Below are 26120 nucleotides of genomic sequence, written 5' to 3'. Positions count from 1 at the left end.
CAAAACATTATTTGATGTTTTCCTTTTGAATTACATGGTGATAAGGAATTAAAATGTATATATACGCACATTACATATGCTTACTATCTAAGCTATTGTTTAAGCGATGTATAGAAACAAAAGACCCTAACCTGTGAGTTTTTTCTGTAAGTTAGTTCAATGACTGGAGATCATTCAAGTATACATTTATTCTCTTCCCTTCCCTGTCAGGATTGTTTCACTATCAATACTTTTAAAAAAACCAGTGGGGAGAAATTGGATTCTTTAAAAGCCAGAATTATTAGAAGTCGCAAATATATTCAGCCTCAAACTATTATATGAAATTCTAATTGAGACACCCCAGAGTAAACAGCATGTTCATAAATCAGTTAAGCCATCCCTTGCCTCAAGGAAGTTTTTGCAGGTACAATCTTTCATGCTAATAATGTCTAAATATTTAGGGCTTCTCTATTGTAGGTGAAGTGGAGTGTTCCTCCTCTGTTCAGATTCCCAAATTAGGAAGAAACAAATTTGGAAGGTGTTTGCTCCATGACTCTCTCCCATGGGCATCACCAGATTGGAAAGAGACGCTTCCTGACATATGCAGGGGAGTAAAGTGCTCTACTAGTCTGGTACAGCTACGCCAGTGAACACTACCTGAGCTGTGTTCACTCGCCCGGGGCCGTGACACAGATAAAGCAGTATGTGGATTAGATCCATTTCCTGTACATAAAAGTCAGTAAGCAATCAATTTCTTAGAGACTCAATAAAGTACGTAAAAGTACAAGAGAATCAGAGAGTTATTGATACAGCAACAACTCTGAACTTTCTATATTTGACTACATCACTGTGTGTGTGTGTGTGTGTGTGTGTGTGCAAAACTTAGCAACTAATTACCAGCAACATGCTTCCTATTGATGGGGACCTACTACTTATGGTGACAAGGAATAACTTGCTCTTCTACTGCTCAGGCAATGGCAGCACAACTGTCCGGTTACTCCATCCATAGACCTAGACACTGTCCTGGATTCCTCTTTTTCCCCCACTATTTCCACACACACATATTTAGCTCGACCATGAGACTTTGGTTTTATTCTCCAAAACGTTATCTATTTTTCCTCATTGTCATAGTCACTAGTTTCCTCATTGTCACTCATCCAGTCTAAGCCATCATCACCTCTTGCTTGGACAGCTCTCTACTAGTTTTGCTATGTTTGCTTTTTGTTTTTTTTAAGAATACATATGAAAATTTTCCCCCTAAGCATCTTTAAAATAAAACTTTCTTGAAGTGTAATTTACATGCCATGAAATCTGTCTCTTTTAAGTGTATGGCTCAATGACCTTTAGCAAATGTACATGTGCAATCTAATTATAATCCAGTTTTAGAATACAACCATCACCCCCAGAAAGACCCTTTGTGCCTGTCTGCAGCCAATCACACTCCCATTTGCAATCCCAGGCAACTGTAAGCCTATTTCTTGTCTCTGTCGATTTGCCTTTTCTCGACATCTTATGTGAATAGAATTCTACAGTGTGGGATCCTTCATATCTAGTCTCTTTTACTTATCATAACTAAGTCTCATTAGTGTTGCAACATTCATCTGTACTTCATTGCTTCTTATTGCCAAATGATATACCCTGAAGCATATGTAATTTTTGAAGCGTAGTAATTAAATAAAAATCCGGGAAGCCATCACTCAACTTCAAACTAGAATGTTACAAAGCTTAGTGTTCTGCCTCTCTTTCCAATCCATTGAGCACGTAGTAACTGGCGTCATGGCCATCATTCACTTATAACTTTCTGATGGCTTCCGTCACAGTTAAATTAAATCCAAAGTGTTTCCATAGTCCACAAGGCTCTACCTGATGGGTGCCTTGCCTATCTCTCTTATTACTTTCCCCTTACTCACATACTCCAGATGTAATGTTCTTTTTTTCTGTTCCTTGAATATCACAAGCTATTCCCACCTTGAGGATTTAAATCCGTCTTTTCCTTAAATGTTCTTCTGCTTGATCTTCAGGTGACAAAGTGATTACTGAAATGGAGGTTTCAATTCCAGTAACGCCTCCTCAGGGAGGGATTTCGTAACCAGCCAATCTAAAGGGAATTTCCCCCTACCCAGTCATTACCCATCATAACACCCTGTTTAATTTTTCTTCATAGTACTCACTGCTCTCTTAAATGATCTCATTTGTTTACATACCTGTTTTAGGTCTCCTTTCACTAGGATATAAGCTCTGTGGGGGCAGGGACCATGCCCATCTTGTTCATTGTTGTATTCCTTGTGCCTAGAGCAACATCTTTTTTTTTTTTTTTAAAGATTTATTTATTTATTTATTTGACAGAGAGAAATCACAAGTAGTCGGAGAGACAGGCAGAGAGAGAGAGGGAAGCAGGCTCCCCGCTGAGCAGAGAGCCCGATGTGGGACTCGATCCCAGGACCCTGAGATCATGACCTGAGCTGAAGGCAGCGGCTCAACCCACTGAGCCACCCAGGCGCCCAAGCAACATCTAATTCATACTTTTATGTCAACGACTACTTATTGAGTGAATAAGGCAATGGGTATGAATAAGGATGCAGAATTAACAGAAAATATCAGGATGCAAGGTGAATCTGGAGATCTGAAACAGCCAGCGAAGACAGTAGAGCTGCGTGAAGCCACAATCTTTGGTTGAGCTGGACGGGCAATATTTTTGGATCTGTGATTTCCGTTTTCTTTCCAAAATAAGTCTTCCTATGAAGAAATTTTAATAACTTGTCCCTTGATTAGGTTTAACCTCTCATGTGGAGAGAGTACGTAGTTCTGTTCAGCACTTGGGTCTAAAAAATCAGTGCAAATACTGCTTGCTGGTTTGGAGTTCCGTGTGCTTTACCTCCACTTTAAACAAGGTGCTTGACATCAATTTTAAGAGACTTATGGCAACCTGGGTTTAGAATTGAGCCCTACTAACTGCCTCCCTGTTTAGAGCATTCCAAAGGTCATGTAGATTTCTTATTTCTTCAGTACCTGGGTATTTTAGATTTCAAATATGGGTCACACTTTTTTATTAGTTTACTTATTAAAAAGAGATAATAAAAGCCAAAATGAAGAAACAATACTTTATAGGGAGTATTTATATTACTTATATATATTTATATATTATTTATTATTAAATATTATATATAAATATATGTATATTTATAAATTCTTTATATATATAAAATTTTTCCTTCATTTTTATTCTTTCTTCATGTTGGCTTTTATTATATACTTAATATAAGGTATATATATGCCTTATATATATATAAAGTATTCTTTCTTCATTTTTGCTTTTATTACCTCTTTTTATAAGTAAACTAATGTTTATTTATGTGTAACATACACACACACACATATATATATATATATATGCATATATATATGAATGTTCCTTCAAATTATATTTATATTTGACCTTATAATTATATTTACATATCCATTTTTTTCTACATATAATACTGTTTCCTAGACTGTAGAAGAGTTTAGGTATTAGTCAATGAAGCTTATAGCTGATTTTGGGTTACTTGTCCGCTTGGCAGACACATTTCCTCTTGAATTTAACACCTCCAATCCAATATGGGTATGGTGTCCCCGCTAGGTTAAAAAAAAAATTGGGAATTCACTAACAAACTCCATTTAAAAAAGGACTTAAATTATTAGTGGTTGTTATAAAAGATCTGGAAAACTCCCACAATGAGTTGTTTGAATCATGTGCATTGTTTGTCCTTCTAGTTTAATCTGTGACTTTGTTTTCTCCTGATGCTCTAACTACAGGGTATCCTACACAAATATAGCTAAGATGTTACTTATTCTCATGTCAATGTACAAACACTACAACCTAATCTGCTTGCATAAAGTTTCACTCTGTTGTTTATGTAATAATTCTAATTGTGGAGCTTTTTATGTATCCAGACAAATGGAGCAAATTGAGATTGCTCAGTGAGGCTGGAGCAGTACCTGCTTTTGAGCACAGTGGCTTGTCTGCTGTTTGTATCCAGACAGCTGAACTGTATCTTAATTCCAGGCTCAAGTTTGCAAGTTCCAGTCAATGCTCTAAGGGTGCCAAAGACAAAGATGGTATCCTGATGGTGGAAGCTGAGGAGACAGAGGTCGCCCAAGAAATAAATCCAACGAGTGACCATCAGCCATATACTTTCCCCCAGGATGCAGGATGACAGAGGTCGAGTAGAAATGTTCACTCAACCAGAATGACCAACTGCTCTACTTTGCCCCCCCCCCCCCCAGGGCACAAGACTTTCAGTGCTAAGACTGGAAAGTTCTGGGCAAACCAGGATGAGCTGGTCACCCTACTCACCAAATACGTAGGAACTAATTAGCTGTGAACTAATACCACCCCTAGGAATTTCTCCAAAAGAAACAATCATAGATGAGCATAAAGACTTCCATACAAGGTTATCTATCACGTGCACATATCTGTCGGTGTGTATGTACACACACTCACAGATACAGAGAAGCAAATTGGAAACAACACCATAATATTTACCCATAATATTGCGGATATTGGGATCATGAGTAATTTTTAAATTTTTTCTTACGCTCTCCCTCAATTTTTGGCAACAGACATATTAAATTTTTGATCAGAAAGCACCATATCTAATTTTAAAAACTAAGCCAATAATAGGACTGAGCATAGGGTTTGATACAAAATAGATGCTAAAAAACATTATTTGAAGTACATGTACAAAATATGTATTTCCAGCCCAGATTTTTCAGCAGCTGCATCTGTTAGCAGAGTCGTGGGTCTAAGATTGCACAGTGAAGTTGGAGCCAAGCCCGATTTACTTAAATGTAATTAAACATTATCTTCATGAAAGACTTCAAGTACCCAACACTCACATCATCTACAGAAAACTGCTCCCTTGCTCCATGAGATTGGATCCATTATAGGTTATTTCTTCAGATCCTTTCACATTAATACCTCCCTACCGTAGCAGCAAGAATTACCACAAGCGCAGTGCAATCCACCTTTTAAACCAAGCACGAAATGAAACCTTGAGGGGAGAGTGAATTCATTAATTTTCTTTTTTGGTTTGGTGTCAATGTCACCCTAATGTCAGCATGTAACATTTTGTTCAAGACTCATCTCGGCTAACGTAGAGAAAGAACAAATTTGGTACAGCTGTAGAGTAATTTTTGCAGGGAATAAAAGACCCAGCTAGAGAATCGACTGCTCCAGGTCCCAGCTGCACATCCATTACCCACAAGGTTGTAGGAAATGCCAGGCTTGCTCTCAACTCACGCAAGGTCATTCACCCAAATGCAGGAATTCCAGCTTACAAATTGGCCAGCAGTGTGTGTGAAGCAAGGTTGGGGGGTCATGAAGAAGCTTACACTCATGAGGGAAGGGTCAAAGGCCATGTGGGGCCAGAATGTAACCTCTAGAGCACACAGCACTTCCCTTGGGAAGAGTAACAAATGGAGATAAAGTGGGTTTTAGCTCTCTGTCCCCCGTGTTTCTTGAGCCTGTCCCTTTCTTTTTTTTTTTTTTTTTAAAGATTTTATTTATTTACTTGAGAGAGAGACAGTGAGAGAGAGCATGAACGAGGAGAAGGTCAGAGAGAGAAGCAGACTCCCCACGGAGCTGGGAGCCCGATGCGGGACTCAATCCCGGGACTCCAGGATCATGACCTGAGCCGAAGGCAGTCATCCAACCAACTGAGCCACCCAGGCGTCCCGAGCCTGTCCCTTTCACTCCCCTTCCTCTGCCACCACCAAGCACCCTCTTCTCCCACATGACTATGACAGCCTCCCAACCGGTGTCCTTGCTTCCATTACTGCCCAGTCCCCTTGTAGTCATTCTCCACAGGGCAGGCAGAAGTCTCTTTTATATACATAAATACCATCAAGTTACTTGCAGGCTCAAAATTCAGACTTTGAACCTTGGTCTCCAGACCCTGTGAAATCTGCCTTCAGTCGGCCTCACTGACTCACTTCCAACTCTCTTCCCTCTCACTCCGCTCCAGTTCCCCTGGCCTTTTATCTGCCCCTCAAACATGCCAGGCTCCTGCTCACAGGGTCTCTGCAATCTCTATAGTCTCTGCCCCGCATGCTCTTTCCTGGACCAGCTCCTTCTTTTTTAACTTTTGAGCTCAACTGGTCACTTCTTGGGAATACTTTCTGACCAATTTGGCTAATCCCTATGGAATCACCCTGTTTTCCTAGCAAAGCTGGAGGGCCCTGAACCCACATTTTTAGCTGACTGTTAAAGGGACTGAGGGTTACAACAGATATTTGGAAAAGGTTGAGCACTGTCATCACAAAATAAACTTCTGGGAATATAAGAATCCAATAAAATTACTAACAATTTAGTCATTATTATAATTTCATTATTAAAATTCAACAGTCAGAATTTATGTATCCTTTGCTTGAGGTTGGTGGAGGAGTAAAATATTTGGGCCTGCCTTGCCAGGGTGTGGACCTGTCAATGGTGATAATGACTTAGGTGTGTGTGAGGACACACACCTTTTCTTTCCTCTGGATAGGAACAGATTAGGGTAAGTTTTATCATATTTTGTTTTACACAATGAATGCTGGTACACCGAATGGGTCTACAAAGATTAGAATTATGATAGAGCCTAACCTTTATTTTTCTGCCTTATACTACAATTTAAATTTTATAAAAAAATTCATGGCTCAAAAGGGATATAATGCTTCTCAAGATATCAAGCTAATACATCCTTTTAATATTCATCTACTTATTTAACTGTTTGTTTTTTAATATAAAATAAATGTTTTTTAATATAAAATAAATAGTTTTATAGTTGTAAGTTATGACCTCTGTTTGACATATGACAGTTTGATAACAAGTGTTTGTTAGCGTGTGTACAGAAGAACCACTGACTGATAGAATTCAACACAGAAAGTACATATTAAGATTTTGACTCTAATGGGTATTTGGAATGTTCCCTTATATTTCAAAATGAATATGCAGATAGTAACAATAAGCCAGAAAGTTACACCTTGCCTGTATTGTAGACAGTATCACATGATTGGCTGTAGTAGTTATTAATGGGATTACATGATCGCTGGGCACACACAAGTGCAATGATGACAGATGTGACTTTGAAATAAAATTTGATCATCAGGTCTTCCAAAGACAAAGGTGAAGCAAAGTTGCTCCATTTTCACTGAAGGGTAAGGCTAAACCCAAACTCTGAGGCATCTCTACCCAATGATCTAAAGTGGTCTTGTCTAATGATTGTCTGTCCCATTAGACTGTTGGTGCCACAATGGCAGGATTTTTGCCTTTTTTGTTCCCTGCTCTATTCTCAGCACCATGCACAGTGTTTAGCACACAGTAGGTCCTCACACACCTGAGACAGAGGAAGGAAGGATTGACTGAATGAATGAAGTATAGTGAATAGTATCTTGTGCTCTTCCCTCTACGGTATGATGCTCCCCTTGACCTACAAGGATCTGGGGGAGCAGCAGGTAACAGGCCCTGGTATGAATTCTTGTCACAGTGGACCCGAAGAGCACAGTGAGTCCTAAAGGCTGTCACTTCTAGAGACCAGGCTGGTTCCGAGATTTTTTTTTTTTTTAATTTTTAATTTTTGGGGGGGTTCTGAGAATTCTTTTGTTTGGCCTCTCTCTTAAGGTAGGAGTGAGTCCTAACGGCTGCTACTTCTAAAGACCAGGCTGGTTCCGAGATTTTTTTTTTTTTTAATTTTTAATTTTTTTTGGTTCTGAGAATTGTTTTGATTGGCCTCTCTCTAAGGTAGGAAAGTGAGAAAGAGAGAAGCATTTTCCAGACCCCAATTCCCGATATACCTGGCTCAGCAGACAATCACTTAGTTCTGTTGTTGGAGGAGACAGGTTGTGTGATCTGATGCAGTGTCAGGGCAGAGCTGAGATTTCAAATGCCAAGATTCCTGCTTCCCATCATCTCTCCTAACAGCCTTCAATTACTGATATTGCAACTCGGTTGTACTACTTGATATGTAAATCTTTTTATGCCTTTTGTCTCTCTAGTGAATTTACAGAAGAAAAGAAATCCCAAACAACAAAACCTTATCTTAATTAGATGGAATGACAGTTTATTTGCTAAATGACAAGATACATCCCAATTGGCATAGATTTACTTTACCTGGTGATGCACCTAGCCATTCCTTGGGTACCTGTGTGTATAAACACATGTGTGTTTTGTTCACTTGAAACATGATAGTGGTTTGGTGTCGAGGAGCGCTCATGCCATGGGCTCACGTCACTTTTCGGACTTATTCTGTTCTTTTGGATACTGAGCACTCATTTCAGTACAGAAAACTCTGACATAATTATCATTATGACGATTAGTATTCTAAAGAGGTTTTCAAGTCCATCACAGGGACCTTCTTCTTAGCTTCTCCCAGAGCCATTTGCCATTAAGGCTTAGCTCTGAGTCAATCAACATTTATTGATCATCTATAATGGGTAAGAGATTATAAGAAAACCAGCCTGATACACAGATTTTCCCAAGTACAAGTAAGTCATCTACATATAAATGAACACAGTCCAAGAGAAACTAAAAAAGTGCATCTAAACTAAAAAAAGGCAACCAACTGATGGCCTTTGTTACCTGTTTTCCCTTTCACCCTGGCTCCAATGAAGACAATAATAAATTAGAAAGAGAAGAAGAATAATTCTTAAATTGGTGCCAAGTGCTTTGCATATATTATTAAATTTGAATCCTCATCAACAAGCTTATAAGTATTATTAGCCTCATTTTATAGTTGAGGAAACACAGGTTTAGAAAGACTTAGTAATTCATCCAGTGTAACAAGGTCAATGGCATGATCCAAACTAAGGATTGTAAAGCTTTTACTCTTATGCTTATGTTGAACCCTTATTTTCCATATTATCACCAAAATGTTTCCAGCCAGATTCCAGCTATGAAAGGTTCCCCAGAACAGTTGCTTCACTCCAAACTCTCTGAACCACAAGCTATGGGGCAGGGTGAAAGCTTTAAGTCCTTATGAAGGAATCCAGGGAACTTTGGGACTCCAGAGCTTAAGCACAGGAGTTGCAAAATTTTCCAAACAGCATGATGATTGGCATTATGAGAAGAAGAGTATCTGCATTCCCCAGAGGCCCCACACTCCTCTGCACCCTTGCAGTGAGGTGAGCTCTGTATCACGAAACAGGAGGCTTTGCTGTAAAACAGATAAGACACATAGAAAGAGTGTCGGCAGCACTCTAGCCTCTTTCTGATCCAGAAAGATGCTGGAAGAACGAGCTTGTAGAGACCCAGGCTTAGGGAGCTGAGTGATATGGCTCAGTGTGACTCTGCATGAGGACTCAGGAAGGACTGCTGCCTATTGCATTTCTCTTGTCTTCTGGAACTAGCTCTTGTATCATCAAGTTGATGTCGATGGCAGCCTATTCTGAGGGTCTGTCCCCTGGCTCTGGAAAGAAGTTGGGACAGAGTGTCCTTCCTTAACCTTAGGCAGGTTTGGCTTTTTGCTTTCCATGTGTTTGAAGTCATACAGCCTGGATTTAATAAGTTGTAGGATTTTAGGGCAGGCGTCCTAATGCCTCTGAGCTTCTTCCTTACGTGTCCTGAGGACATAGAAGAGATGTATTTCTTACAGTACCAGGTAGGATTCTGTGAGATTATAGTCCATTTTTGGCTATCACTTCTTGAGAGGCTACAAAGTGCCATGGATCAAGCTCAGCCGCTAACATGCATCATATCTTCCAACACCAAGCCTATGGGTCAGGTTGTATTATTGTCTCCATTTCAGATTTGAAGAAACAGAAACTCAGAAAGAGAGTTCACTTGCTCAAGGCCACCCCGTCCGTGACTGGTAGAACCGGGATTTAAACCTGGCTCAACCATATATTAGCTAGCTCATTACCTGGCACCTAGCAGATTTCAATGCTTGGTAGGGGCAGTTGTTATTGATAATGACTTTCATGAAGGGGGTTGGTGATCATTATCATCAGTGGCTCTCCTGGGATCTTGTAGGCACCTCAAAAGGCAGGGCCATCCCTGGTTTATCTTTGCAGACTCACCTATGTAGCCCCTAACAGTGCTGCTGCGTATGGGTGCCTGCAGAGCTGAGAGTCTGCAGGGAGCTGAAACACCTGTGTTTGCACTAATGCGTGATGACCCAGTCATCACCATCTAAACGGGCAGAGATTTGACCCATGACGTAACTGTGTTTATGGAAAAGAAATGAGCCTTGTTGAATAGTTTTGCTGAATAGTCAACGCTAATTAAAAAACAAACAAACCAATCTTCTGTTAGTGGCATAATATCATTCAGAAAGGCAAAATGAGTTAAATGTACAGGATTTGGGGTTGGCTCCTGGCTCAGCTACTTATTATCTGTGCAACTTTGACCAAGTTATTTAACCTCTCTGAATCTCAATATTTCCATCAGTAAAATATAGGGAATAACAGCAGTACTTATCTCAGGTATCAGTAGGGCGTTAAACAAGACATTGATTATGAAATACTTTAGCATAGCATCTGGCCCTTAGAAGGTGTTACATCAATGTAAATTACTATTTTAGACCCAGGCTATTTTTATCCCCCACCTCTCTCCCCTTCCTCCAAACAAGAATGAAGCCATGATAATAACAGCCAACATGACAGGCAGTATTTCAAATATTTTGTATTTGTTAACTAACTTAATTTTCACAAGAATGTGGAAACCGAGGCACAAGAGTTAAACTAATCGGTCCAAGCTCACGCAGGCTCCCAATCCTGTGCTCTTGTCCAAAATGCCAAAATGTCCAAAATTGTTTCTATGCATTGATGAATCTAGACCAAGATTCTCTTCTCTTCTCATCAGTGAGGATAAATGGAGTTCCTCGAATTCATGCCATGACATCATTACATATAAGGAATATGCCATTCCTTCCTACATTCTTCTTCCTCATCACTAGGTAACAAGTGTGGTGGTTTTTCCACACCTACAGATAAATGTATTTCCCTGGATTTCCACTAAACAATGGTGGGTGATCAGTCCAGATCCCAGATTACTCCAGTATTAGGTACAAATGATAGGTAAGTTCAGGCAAGGTATTCGAGGACCTGAACCAGAAAGTAAATGAACTTTGTTTCCCTTAGTCCTTAAATGGCTAGGGCAAAAAATATCTTTGTTTTATACCAACCCTATGTTGGACTATCTATGAAATCAGAACTTTCATAAATTTCTGACATTGCAATGGAGCATCACTGTGTAACTTTCAGACTTAAGCCACTACTCAATCATCCAGTTCTGAACTCCTACCAACTCTAGAAACTTCACCACCCCCGTGTTACTTGAAATTTCTGAAAATTCTGCCATAAGGTCTGCAATTATAGCTCTTCTCTGGGTTAGCTGAATGAAAAACCTATAAAATTGTTGGGGGAGCAGTGGTCTTGGATATCACTCATGAGAACATGGTGAAGCTGGAAAGCTTACTAACCTGTACAAGATGGGTGGCAAATTTAGAACAGAGCTGGGTATACCGTGAGGAGCTCCATCTCCGAAGTTGGTCTCTAGCACCTAATTCCTTTCCACCATCTACCCTGTTGCTTATTGTTTTCTCACCCAGCCTGTTTTCACTCCCCGGCTCACAAGCAAATACAAACTGGTTTTCAACAAAAGTTGTGGCTTCTTGACCAAGCCTTCTGGGCTGGGAGGCCAGATAGCTTCTGAGCACCCCGAACTGTAATTATAATTTTTCTTCTTCCCAACCCACACATCTTCTGGGAGCCTAGAAAAATTGAATTTCTGGGTCAGTGTTGGCCTTTACCACTTATGATTTAATTAACTCTGAAAAAAGCTAAGCCTCTTTCTTAGACAGGAAAGACCAGAGAAATGGTAGCCACACTCCAATCACTTCAACATAAACATCTCCTGGACTGTGACCTTGAACATGGGAGTATCAAGAAAGGTAAACATGAAAAGAGGTGATTCTCAGGAAGCTTCACTCCTTTGCAAATGAGGTGGCCTTTACAGTTCTGAAAACTATGGTGACTCTGGAAGAATTTATCACTCTGTGCTGGGGCACTTGGACTTTTTCCACCACCTTTTCTCTGTGGCTCTATGTCGAAAGTCAGGTCTCTATCATTTCCCTAACCCTAATGTCTGGGAAATAGTATGTGGTCCATATTTGTTGACTGATAAACCCTTCATTCCAAATTAACTCTGGTCCTTAAAGATGCTTTAGGTTTCAAGACGGAAATCCAATCATACCTTCCCTGGCTTAAGACTCTCTGACAGCTTCTCCATGGTCTTGGAATAGAGTTCAAATCCTTCATGTGGCCTAGGAGGCCCTGAGTTGTCTGGTCCTGCCTTGATTTTCAGTCTCTTCCTGTACCACACTCCCCAACATTGACTAGTCTCTACTCATACTGCTCTCCTTTCTGGTCCTGGAACACATGGAGCTCTTTCCTATCTGAAAGCCTTTGCACTTGCTCTTAACTGCACCTGGCATCTTTTCCTTGCTATTTCCTCTTTTTTTAAAATTGAAGTATGATTAACATACATCCTTATATTAGCTTCAGGTGCACAACGTAATAATTCAAAAATTCTATACATTATTGAGTGCTTGTTATCTGTTTCACCCATCTCCCCTCTGGAAGCCACCAGTTTGTTCTCTGTATTTAGAAGTCTGCTTTTTTTTTTCTTTGTTCATTTCACATATGAGTGAAATCATATAGTATTTGTCTTTCTTTGATGGATTTATTTCACTTAGCATTATACCTTCCAGATCCATCCATGCTGCCTTGCAAATGCCAAAAATCTTATTCTTTTTTATGGCTGAGTAATATTCAAACACACACACACACACACACACACACACACACTCCACACACATCTTCTTTATCCATTCATCTATGAATGGACAGTTGGATTTCTTCCATATCTTGACTATTATAAATAATGTGGCAATAAACACAAGGGTACATATATCTTTTTGAATTAGTGTTTTCATTTTCTTTGGGTAAATACCTAGTTATCGAGTTACTGGGTCATTCCTTATCCTTCAAGTAGAAACTGACACATTACCTACTCTGAGTAGGGTTTCTTGGCCACCGGAGTACCCTACCTCCCCATTACTTTTCATTGCAGCAGTCTATTCATTTCTTTTGGAACCAAATTATAATCTACTATTATCTTATATATTTATTTATTCATTTGTTTATTGCCTAAGTCCTTTACTAGAATGTACATTCTATGAGGCCAAAGCTTGATCTATGTCTTTCATGGGTGTAGCCCCAGCACAAGGTGGACCCAAGGAAGTATGTACACTTGTTGAGGGTAAGCAAGTGCCTATCCTCTATATCATCCTCTTGCATCTAAATTTCAAAGAAGCCATTCAGGAAAGATAGTCTGTATCCATTTAAATCATTCCAAGGCCCAGTACACTGAAAACATTTTTGTTTACACTGAAAAAGGAGTACCATTAAGATGATACATGAGGCAAGGATTTGGCCGGCACAAGTTCCTTTCTTGACTTTGTAACTGATTTACTGTGGGGGCGATTTAATGCAACTCCATTTGTATGAGTAATTTGGGTGTAATAAGCCTGGCCCATTTTGAGTTGCCATTAGGACAAATAATATATTTCAGAGAAGAAAAATGTTATAGAAAGTCATTGCATTTTGTTTTTATTTTTTGCCTTAATGTGGTCTCATTAGATAAGGTGCCACTGAAAAATGCTAGGGCTATGACAAGATTTACCAGCGAGGGCATCTTATTTTCTTCTTCCTTTGGAAAGTGGCAGGAAACAGTCTGGTTGTGTTTTCTAATTCCTGACAATAATGAAATCCATACGTCACAAAGCCCGTGGCTTGTCAGGGAATAATAATCTGCTTAAATAATCAAATGTCAAGTAGCATCCTTGGTTTCCATTCAGAAGAATGTAATTTTGGATAACTTAGCACAATATTGGACTGCCAACTAAAACTGCCTTCCTTTTTAGGCCAATTACTTAAATTTCTCTAGCATTTAACCCTCAGGGCTTGCTTTCTTTAGAAGGTAACTTACATGGTACAAAACCATCAAGAAAGTCACTTTGAAGTATATCTCCCACTCAGGGAATATGTTCTATTTCTTTACATCAGTTTTCCCAAATTAAAGTATTTTGCATACCATCTTCCCCATCTTTGCTATTCCCACATATCAACACAGCTTCTGTGATTATTATTATTTTTTAAATCCTATCCAGGTACCACCTGGGCTATTATGTACTTAATGTATTTTATTTAAATCAATTCACTTTTGAATGTTACTATATTTCTTTAAAAAAGAACACTTATGTCGCTGATGCAGAAGACAAAACACCACCATGAATGGAAGGTAACACAAATTAGAAACTGTTATTGCTTTACCTGTTTATTTATTCATGTGTTTATTAACTGTGCCCTTTACTAGAATGTCCACTCTACGAGGTCAAAGCTGGATCTATGTCAAGGCTCTAGCCCCAGCCCAAGACGGACATAAAGAAGGCGTCATATGTACCCCCTTGTCGAGGGAGTGCAAGTGCCTATCCCTCCAGAATTTCCCTTAAATCTACATTTTTAAGGAGACATCCAGAAAAGTCACTCTCTTTCCCTTGAAACCATTCCAAGACCCGGTACAGAAAATATTTTTGGGTAAGTGAGATCTAAACAATGCTATGAAATTCTAGTGGGAGGCTTTGGTCTGCAGAAGACGCAGAACCTGAGGCTTCTGAAGGTGTTAAAGATTTACTAGAACCAAATAAAGACGTTCTCCTGGACCTGATCAGAACAGATAAACAAATAGAGAAGCAATGACTTCCTTATCACATGACTTGATTTTACTCAAAGCCATGTCTTGATCAAACCTAACATAATCTGTTATCCGCAGACCTAAGAGTGCTGTCCTTTGAAAAACACCCGGCATGGGAAGAAAAGTCTGCTCTGTTTCATAGGAGGTAGACAAATGCATCTGAGTTCTTGAATCCACAAAGTATTTCTCTTCTCCATTCTCATGCCTGCCTGAGACTGCCTGCCTAAAGACACGATTTCAATTACTTCTGCCTCAGCACCTCCATTGCTTTCCCATAGAAGCAAAAAACAATATATTACAAATGGAGGCAATATCTTTGAAATAAACATATTGCTTGAAAACTTGTGATAACATATTTTCCTGGCTTTCCATGTTAAGACCCAGGAGAGAAGGACAACTGAATTGAGAGGAAATAACGTCTGCTTGAAAATGTCCCACATTTAGCATCCAGATTGATAAAATGAAGGATGAACAGAGAACACACAGACACACACAAACACACACACCTCATTTTTTCCAATCACAAAGTGTATTTAATTCATGAACACAGCATTCTTATATTATGCATCTGATCCAAAATGATCATGCTGGGCAGGGCCCTGGTTTTAAGTGAAGAGACAGTACTGGCTTAGGAAGTGAGGGAGAACTTGGAACTCCCATTACTAGGTTTGGACAATATAGACTAGCATTTCCAATGGATGCTAATAGGTATTAGTTGAAATAAGTTTGGGGAACTCATGAATAATCAAAGGCAAATAGGTTTATGTACTGTTGGAAATCTTCAAAGGTTTTTAAATGCTGATGAACACTGAAAAACTTATAAAGAGATGAAATGTTTTGCATTTCCCAATTAATCATGGTACCACTCTCCCTGCCCTTGTTTCAGTGAAGACATCTCCACATTAATGTTCTAAAAAAACACACTCTTGGACAAAGTGGGTCATGCGATGTACTTCTGGATTTGTGACTGTACTTGGTAAAAACAAACAAACAAACAAACAAACCCAAACAACAAAACAAGAGTCAAATTCCTTGTAGACACCTGATGAGATAAGATGTGGGTTTCCAGTTATTGGGTAAAATACCTAGTAGTGGCAACAACAGAATTAATGAGTAACAAATAAAACTAGCTTGAATTGAATTTTGATTTTAGAATGTATAAATAAAGTATGGGCATCAGTAGGCTGTAAGAATAGTCAAAGACAAGATTCAGAAGATGAGGAGGGCAGAAAAAGGCAGAAAAGATGATAAAGGGGAGTTACTAGGACAGACTGAAGATAACCTTCCAAATGATACTTTTTGGGGTAATCAAAATCAAGTAGCAGACATGATAGTGAGGGATTGATAATGGGAAAAATTATAAGTAGAAGTAAAGAAGAAAAGCAGAATGTATGTTTCAAAGGAAAAAAAAAAAGATAGGATTCTGAATAAGTCCAAACTTAGGGAGAGAGGAAGAAAATATACCTGCACCAACAGGCTCATTCATCCAACCATGTCAAGCCAGAGGCAGAGAAAAACTTCTAGAACTGAATGATGACAAAGAAAAAGGTAAAGAAGAGAACTGGGAAAAGAATTGTAGATTTAGAAGGATGATGAGTAGAGGTTTAAAGAGAATTCATATAGAAAGGATAAAAAAAGAGACAGCAGGAAACACAAGCATTGCCAGATTTCAGACTGTGTATATCTCCTTGGGATACTAAGAAATGGCATATACAGGGCACTTACACTTGTTCTCCTTTGGCAGACATAACAAGTTGATCATGCACTATTTTCCTCTGAATATAGATTTGCCCTCAGAACTCTTCTTAACATAGCACTCAAAGTAGCCACTCCTGACTGAATTGACTGGACCCTAGCCATGAAAACTTGCATTCTTCACGTATTTAAAAACAAGCAGGCAAACAAGCAAATCCTCTGTGAGGTTTTAGTAATACCTGCTCACTGATGGAAGAAAAATTAAAATATTATAACTTTGGCTGGAAAAGCAAAATGTTTTAGGGTGAGATGTTTATGAATATGGACATAATAAAGCACATGTGTGGATATGAGTAAATATATATGTGAAATATGAGTATTTCAAGTAGGTAAACCGAAGTGTTCCATATTTATTTGTAATCTGAAACTCGGTTTTAAATATTCATAAGCACATGAAAATCAGCTCATCACTTACCCTGGCAGCTGAAAACTGTAAGCCTAATAAAATGATATGAATAATGTTTTAAGATAAAATAGTTCATATGAAACAACATCCTGTTAGAATAATCAGAGATTTCTCCTTCCTTCTCTATCTTAGGACACTATATTAGGCCCAACATCCAAAAAGTTGGCAGAAATACCAAATAGGTTTTTCTTCCCCCACATATGACACATTTTTAAAAACACGTATCAATAATGCAGCATAACATAATAGCATTGATAAGGGTCAGGCCATGGCGGCCCGTGTGGGGAAAATGAGGATTTTGTCAGGCAGTAAAAAAGAAACTGCATTCATTTTCAGTTTAAAACTAAGTTTAAAAAAAGGGAGGAAAGATAATGTGCGACAAGCTGTATTGGTTTCCATTTCATCTCGCTTCCATTCGTCAGTTTCGCCCAGGTTCCGAGCATCTGAGGCCTTTGTCTACTCATGCAAAGAACCACTCCAAGGCATACAATGCCCTCAGATTTCCTCTAGTCCTGGAAACATTCAGTGCTTTCTCTGAACCATTTTGTTTGAACACGCTGGTACGTTATTCCTGTTCTGCTAAATAGTTCATAATTCTCCGGAGAAGGAGAGGCAGTACATTGCTATCAGGGGTTACTGTTTTTATGACTTTTATGGATTAACAACAATAAAAAAAGAAAGCTCGTTAGTCTAGGCTGGCTTAATTGAGATAGAAGAGAAATTAGGTGGTTAGGGAGGTAACAAAAACAGTGACCCCTCCTGAATTGCTGAGGCCTGAGAGTCTACTGACCTAGATGAATTGATCATCATTATTCTTACGAACCACTGCTGGAGAATCCTAGCTGGTCTCCTGCATCAACTCTGGCTCTCTCTGCTACAGCCACACATATCTAATCACTTATCTCTGTACTTCCCTTTCACGGTCTAGCAAGGCTCTCCATTGTGTGGTCCCTTCTTGTCTCACTGGCAGTTTCTGGGATACCTTGTTCTCTGAGCTCTAGCCCCACGAAAATGTCTTTCCATTCTGCTTTCCCATAGGGCCTTCGTTAACCACAGGGCCTTTATACAAGCTGACTGCCTGGAATGCTCTTTCTAGTCCCACCCCATCTCATTCAACTTTTATAATACAAGCCCAAATTTCTCTTAACTCCTACAGAAGGCCTACTCTGACTCTGTCCCCACAAAGTGACTTAGGTCCCCTGCTACCTCCTCTCAAAGCACTCTTTCCTTTTCAGTATTTGTAACTATTTGTAATTATATATTTATGTGATTATATTTCTTTTTTTTTTTTTTTTTTTAAAGATTTTATTTATTTATTTGACAGAGACAGATCACAAGTAGGCAGAGAGGCAGGCAGAGAGAGAGAGAGAGGAGGAAGCAGGCTCCCTGCTGAGCAGAGAGCCCGATGCGGGACTCGATCCCAGGACCCTGAGATCATGACCCGAGCCGAAGGCAGCAGATTAACCACTGAGCCACCCAGGCGCCCTATGTGATTATATTTCTGATCCTTCCACTCAATGGTGAGTTCTGTAGGGCTAAAGCAGTGACTACCTTCCTCTCCACTGGGCAACACTACCTTGTACACACACACTGAGCATTTGACAAATATGCATTGACCAAATGAATTAATGTATCATATTTAATATAACACACTGCTTTACTGACATAGTCATAATTGTGGCACATAGAGAAAGATTTTGAAAAAAATCTCTTAATCCACGAACCAAATATCATTCAGTAAATTTAATATAACAGATTTGTATCAAACTTTCCTACACGTTCTGTTAAAGGATTGAAACTAACGTGATTACATAGAGCTCCAGAAAGGAGATTGTTTCTTTACTTTCCTTCTGTTTTCTGAAAAAACTGCAATCCTTTTATGGCTGCCGAATAAGAATGTAATCAAGTCATCTTGTTTGGAAAACAAACAAGGAACATGCCTTCTAGAACCTTCTGGGGAAACCAGACCTTTAACTTGGAGTTAGACACAATGAAGCCCATGAGAACCACCTGCTGGAAAATGAACAGTGGAGGAGCAGAACTTACGTTGGTTTAGAAGCCTCGGCCTGGTCAGTCTGTAGTTTCTCTCCTCCTTCGACTTCCATTGTGCAATATACAATGCGATTGGGAGCCAAGGATTTGAGGCCTTGGACTTCCATGATCACCACCTGGAAAGAGAATCACACATGGTGGAGGTTACTGCCAAAGCCCATGGACAGCATCACTCGGAAGAAAATATAGAGGTGGGAAGAAGTGACCAAAAAACCCAACAAGTTTCTGGCAGTTTCTATCAGTTTGCTATCAGCCAGGCTGGTACCAGTCTAGCATGAAGATACAATTCTTGAGAGTGTAACTTTTTGCCTCTTGGATGGAAAGACAACCCTCACCACTTTAGAAGCTCATAGGGCCAGACAGGTAATGTGAAATGGGTTTCTCTTTTCCTGGGTTTAATGCACAGGATCCTTTTTCATTTCTACAAATAAACAGGCTCTCTCTTATTTTCTTTAAAAATAGTCTAACTTTTAATTCAGAACTTGGCAGAGACAAAGGCCCAGAAATTACTTTTCCCTTTTCTCTTAGCAAATGCTAAGATAAAGGTCAAAGAACCATTCAGCATTAAAGGCAGAGACAGCAGGGAGTAGTGGGGCCTGGGGCAAAATAGGAGAGCATATGCTCCATCTAAACAGAGCAGTTGGCACCCAGTTGCAGCCCACTGTGGCCTTGTCTTTCCTTAGTCCGGAGTTACCAGATACTGCAGTTTTTCCTACTCAGAAAACGGAAATCTGATTCAGAATGAAAGTCAGAAATCTGATTTTGAAGTTTTGACAATAATCCAAAAAGGGAGGAATAAAATACACAAACTCTGGGCAGGCCAACATTGTTGAATCAAAACAAAAACACATCTGCAGCTGCATACTCTCTGTTCTAGACTGAGGAAAAAAGCTGATGTTTTGCTGGACCAAAATATATCATTTACAATTCTCGGCACTTCCAACCGCTACCCTTAACTCCATTCAATCACCTGAGATTCTCATATTCAGTGATATATCCTGTCATTTATTAGAGGGGAGAGGACTGGAGGGGCGGATAGAGCAAATATACCGATTTAAAAATCTGAAACAAATGACCTGCATCAGGGATCTATAGTAAGCAAGGGATACTAAAATATCACTCAGTTGTACTCCAAAAGAGGTAATGGCAGGACACACAGAGAAGGATATGGTTGTGCAAAAAATGTACACTTCCAGGGCACCTGGGTGGCTCAGTGGGTTAAGCCTCTGCCTTCGGCTCAGGTCATGATCTCAGGGTCCTAGGATCGAGCCTCGCATCAGGCTCTCTGCTCAGCGGGGAGCCTGCTTCCCCTCCCCCCCCAACTCTGCCTGCCTCTCTGCCTACTTGTGATCTCTCTCTCTCTCTGTGTCAAATAAATAATCTTTTAAAAAAAATGTACACTTCCTTCTTTTATTTCAAAATTTGTACTTACACTCTAGTTAGTTAACATGCAGTGCAATATTGGTTTAGGGAGTAGAATTTAGTGATTTGTCACTTACATACAACACCCAGTGTGTACACTTCTTCAATGGGCTTGATTCAAGGAAGAACAATAGGACTGGCCTTGAACCAAGTCAGATTTGCTGTTGAAAAGCCCAGTGGTTCTCAAACTTGATGTAAACCAGAAATATCTGGAGGGCTTTCTAAACCCAGAAAATGCTGGGCTCCACCCCCAGAATTTCTGATAAGCAGGTCTGGGATGGAGCCCAAGCCTTTTTTATTTCTAGTAATTTCCCTGGTGCTGCTGATGCTGATGATCCAGGAGCCGTACTTTGAGAACCACTCTCACTCATGTGACGTGGAGCAAATGGCCTGGCCTTGAAGTCAGACCACTTTTCTTTCAAATCTCCCGAGTCTCAGTCTTTTCATTTGTAAAATGAGGATAACAACATATGCCCTATATCCCTCCGTGGCTGTTACGTGAGGACCAAATACGATGATGTATGTAACTGAGAATGTTTATACTGGAAAGAACCATACAAATGAGAGGAAATGAGAGGCACAGGAGCAAGAACATCATTTTTTTGTAATTTGAAAGATTTCGTTCACATCCTGAATCTGCATTTTCACTAGCCGTATAATTACTTGTAAGTTCCTTAACCTCTCTGTGGCTTTTTTCCCCCCCACATTTGCAAATGGTTCAAAAGACTGTTGTGAGGATTCACAGATGTTGTTTTCCATCAGAGCACTCCCCTGTGCAAGGCTGGGCCACTGGGCAACCTGGACCTCAGTTCTCCTGCTGCGGTTCACTGCTCTACATCACTGTCCTTCCCCACCTTGCAATTCTGATGTGCATGAAACATGTCTTATACCAACCTGCAAGTCCAAACCCAGTCTGCCCTGAGGAGATGACCTTCCTCTACCTCCCTCTTCTCACCAACCCCCCACTGGGTCACCCAACATACAGACGCACAATGATTGCTGCTGGCAGTTTTAGTACATGTGCAATTTGCTGTTCCAAGTAAAAAGTATTTGGGAAGCCTAGGGCATTTCATTCTGTACTTGTGCTTACACATTAAAGCCTGTTTGAACCATGTGCACATGGGAGTGTTGTTGGGGACTCACTCACATCTATATTTCAGATAATCAGCTGTATAATATTGAGTCCTGGTAAAGAATTAAGAAATTACGGATTTTAAAACTTTATGAAAATCAATAAACCACTTTTTCCCCACATTCTGTAGAAAGACAAGAGGCATTACGGAATAAATTGCCACCTCTAATTGGCAATAATCAAATTCAAAGACACCTAAGAAAAAGCATTCAGTACCTCAGGTGGCAGTATTAAAAAAGAAAGAAAGGAAGGAAGTTTCTGTGAAATTACACTGATGATTTTTTCACACACCAAGTGCCCTATATTTAACTGAATACTGCTTCTTCCAACTGCAAAATACATGTTGAAACACTGTAATATGACTATCTTGATCAGAACTGAGCATAGTAAAACAAATTATCTGCAGTTAATTCACAGCAAGCATTAATGATGTTCTAGAAAATGAACCTAGTCTTCACAAATCCTAACTAAATCTACAGAAATTTGATCTATTTTCTTGGTCTTCCCAAGTCTAGGGCTATCGTAAAATCCTTGTGGGGTTCTGAGCTTGAATAAGTTACTAATGGTTCTCGAACTTCAGGGCACAGAAGAGGCACTGGGTGGCTTATTAAAATGTGCATTTCGTGGTGCATCCCACCCAGAGATTCCTTCCGAGACCACTGACATATTTTACAGATCATATAATTAACCCATTTCAAGTGTACAATGTGATGATTTTAGTAAATTTACTAAGTTGCATGACTATCATCACAAATTAGTTTTAGAACATTCTTATCTCCTCCAGTAATGTCCCTCATGTCCATTTTCACCTCCTGCCCCAGGCGACGCTAATCTGATCTAAATCTCTAAAATCTAGAGATTTGCCTTTTCTAGACATTTTATATCAATGGAATCAAACAACATGTGTCTCTGTGTCTGTCTTCTTTCACTAAGCAGAATGTTTCTGACATTCATCTACATCAAAGCACGTTATCTGTAGTTTGTTTCTTTCAATTGCTGAGTAGTAACTCTTTGTATGGATGTACCACATTTTGTCTACCCATTTATCAGTGAATACACATATAGATTGTTTGTATTTTTGGCTAGTAAGAATAATGCTGCTATAAACATTTGGGGAGCAAATGATTTTATGTGGACATGTGTTTTCATTTTTCTTGGGTAGCTACCTTAGAGTTGCATTCTACACATGGTAATTTTATGTTTCACTTTTTTTTTTCCCCCAAAGATTTTATCTATTTATTTGGCACAGAGAGAGAGATCACATGTAGGCAGAGAGAGAGGCAGGCAGAGAGAGAGGGGGAAGCAGGTTCCCTGCTGAGCAGAGAGCCTGACGTGGGGCTCAATCCCAGGACGCTGAGACCATGGCCTGAGCCGAAGGCAGAGCCTTGACCCACTAAGCCACCCAGGTGCCCCAGTTTATGTTTAACTTTTTGAGAAACCACCAAACTATTTTCCAAAGTGACTGCAGCATGTTGTATTTCCCCTGCCTCAAGATTTGGGTCAGCAGGTCTGGGTGATGCCAGGAATCTGCACACTAACCAGTTTCCCAGGCAATTCCAATGTAGCCAGATTGGATCCACTCCCTAAATTATATGTATGAAGAACAAATGTGAGTAGAAGTTATAGAGAAATTTATTAGCATGTGGAACCTTCTGCCACAGTCCCAGTCTGTACACGGTTTTTTTTTTTTTTTTTTCAGGTGATGAGATCAGTAAAAATGTCTCCACTGCAACAAGAGGCTTTCTACGGTGTAGCCAACAGGAGACATGACAGGAAAGAAAATCTACAACTCATCAAATGATGCTAGGTATTTCTCTCATAACTATGACACAGGATGCCAAAATTTTAAACTTTCTAGATTACATAAGGTCTTTACAAAATCCTTGAGCACTGCTTTAAGATGGAAAATAATGCAAGATTAAGTAGGTGGTTCTTTTTTTTTTTTTTTTAAAGATTTTATTTATTTATTTGACAGAGAGAGATCACAAGTAGGCAGAGAGGCAGGCAGAGAGAGAGAGGGAAGCAGGCTCCCCACTGAGCAGAGAGCCTGATGCGGGACTCGATCCCAGGACCCTGAGATCATGACCTGAGCCAAAGGCAACGGCTTAATCCACTGAGCCACCCAGGCACCCAAGTAGGTGGCTCTTAAGACTGCATTTCCTTAAGGAAAGCATGGGCTCCTGGAGATGGGGAATCACTTGATGATTAGCTGACCTATGCTTAGCAAGCTGTTATTTTAATAACTGGTCTGGGGGTGCAAGGAGTAAAGCAAGCTAGCTGTGGTGCATCTAATCACCCACATCCTGCTGGCTGTGCCAGAAGATGTTTAAGGGTTTAGGGCTTTTTACCTCCAGAGAGAAAGATAGCACAACGTCTGATTTGGAGAGCTGGTTCTCACTCTCCTCGCCCATGTCGATAATGGAAGCATTGTGGCTGCGTTTGAGTTTCTGAAGCTTGAACTCGCCGCCTTTGGACACTGGCATGCTCTCTAAGTTGGCCATGAGCAGGTTGACTGATGACTTCAGCTCCTCAATGTACATGTTTTCCATTTCTTTGGATACAAACTTGGGAAATTTGCGCTCCTTAAAAAGAAAAAGAAAACTATGAGCAGAAAAGTAAATAGAGACCTGATTTACATAGAAGGCTTCCATCTTACAGCCCAGAGTTATAATAACATCTACCACTGGTGAAATTTTGCTCAGATATTGTGCTGTTGTGCTAGAAAAATGTTCAACCTAGCTGAGTTGATAGCTGCTTGCCTTCTAGTTATTTACACTCTCTAACAGCTGAGAGATATATACATAAACATATAGTAAGAAAGAGTCAAATGTTTTATTATAGTCCAATCCCCCCCCCCAGTTTTCTCCAGCAAATTTGATTTGTGGAAAGAAAAATGGGGTGATATTTTTTAAATCTGGTTTCGGTTGAAACAGTTTTTCTTTTTAGCAAAATGCAATCAGTTGTTTTTAAGTTTAGAGACAGAAAGACACCCTATTTCTGGATACATATAGAGATTTTCTCACATGAATAATTCAAGAGGAGCTCATTTGAGATGTTTCAAACATAGCCTGTAGCTATTTCTAAAAGGAATAGTAGAAAGAATAGTTACTGTTTTCAAGAAAAATTGAAAAAATTAATGAAGTGATGAAAAACATGATTAAAATTCTTTAGAAAAGAAGATTAAAAGAATTCAGTATAAAAACTGACCTCTATTTTTTCCTTCCTTGCTTATGAATTCAGTTGTAATTGCAACATGCTTTAACTATGCTATTTAATTCTTTATACCTCTAAGTTGTCCAAGTGCCTTAAATATACTTTGGATTAATCACCTTCTCAAAGAATCATTTTCCACTTGAAACATGAACTTGCCCTCCTTAGTCTTGGTTCATACTGATCAGGTTGAGGGGCAAGGTACATCAGTTTGACTTTTTTGGGGGGTGGGGCACAAGTGATAGAAAAACCCAGTTTGGAACTGGCTTAATCAATGAAGGGAATTTATTGGTCTGAAATGTCCTGGGGGTAGACCAGCTTCCAGGGAGGCTGGAATCAGGACTCTGATGATATCACAACTGAATTTTTCCCCCAAATCTTGGTTTGGGTTTCTTTGAGTTGGCCCAATGCTCAGTCTGGCTCCCCTTAATGTCACAGAAGGGTTGCCAAAGATCTGCACCTTATAACATCACATTATGCTATCTAAAGGAAGGATGACTATCTCTTCTTGTAATGTCTTTTATTCCAAAATTCTCACCCAAAGTCTGACTTATGTATATACTCTGAACCACCTTTTATGGCTGGTGATATGTTGTGTTGAGTTGCTTAGGCATGAGTTATTTCCTTCGTCCCTGTGGCTGAGGATAGAATTCCACCTGGATCACATGGGACATGAATTGGTTTACCAATTCTGGGTGACCAAAAAAATAAGATGCATAGTATGTGGGTACCTAGTATGTGGGACCCAAATCAACCAACTAATTCAATTAAGTGGCAAACAGTCAACTGGATTTACCCTCTCCAGCAAGTGAACTGAGAGACACTGAGATTGCAATTATCAGTGGAGCTGAAATAGCAAGATCGTGTAGACTCATGGGAGCTGCCATGTTGGAACACATGAAAGACTAAGACACTTCACAAAGAAGTGAGAGAAGGAGGTAGAGAGAGGATAGAGGTAGAGACTAACAGAGGGAGGGAGGAAAGGCAGGAAGGTGAGAGAAAGGGGAGAAGAAAAAAGAAGTTATTTAGGGTCACAAATAACTTATGAATTTTTATTGTTTTTATTTATTGTTTATTGTTTTTATTGTTTTGCTAATTCCCATAAAGTCCACCTATTTTTCCTGTTGGATCTTTTGTGATGTTTTCTTCTCCTTTCAATAAGTCTCCTCACACACTAGTTAGCTAGAAGGGTATTTCTTTCTTGCTACCATAGAGGTTTCACTAAAATTCATATCGTAAATCCTCTGTATAGAGCTTGGAGATGTCTTTGTGCTATGCCAGTCTTCTTCCTCTCCAGGGGCTGTCATAAGCCTTCCCCTTTTCCCTTTACCTCCTTAGGTAATTCTCAGTCATCTTGCCATCTTCTGTATATCAGCCTCAAAATTTTATTTCCC

General features: G+C 39.6%; 1 protein-coding gene across 20 annotated transcripts in view; it reads right to left on the bottom strand.

Moving 5' to 3' along the window:
- The window catches only part of CADPS (calcium dependent secretion activator), a 469696-nt gene that overhangs the window by 218793 nt on the left and 224783 nt on the right, over positions 1–26120 (bottom strand). For all 20 annotated transcript variants that reach the window (XM_082727404.1, XM_082727406.1, XM_082727407.1 and 17 more), the window contains exons 5-6: positions 23865–24098; positions 18957–19078 (exon numbers count right to left, since the gene is read on the bottom strand). In XM_082727404.1, the coding sequence (XP_082583530.1) occupies positions 18957–19078; positions 23865–24098 (356 nt within the window). The remainder of the gene's footprint in view (positions 1–18956; positions 19079–23864; positions 24099–26120) is intronic.

The sequence above is a fragment of the Mustela nivalis genome, assembly GCF_964662115.1.
Source record: "Mustela nivalis genome assembly, chromosome: 1".
Classification (NCBI taxonomy): Eukaryota; Metazoa; Chordata; class Mammalia; order Carnivora; family Mustelidae; genus Mustela; species Mustela nivalis.
Note: the sequence above shows the minus strand (reverse complement) of the source record. Positions and strands in the feature narration are given on the sequence as shown.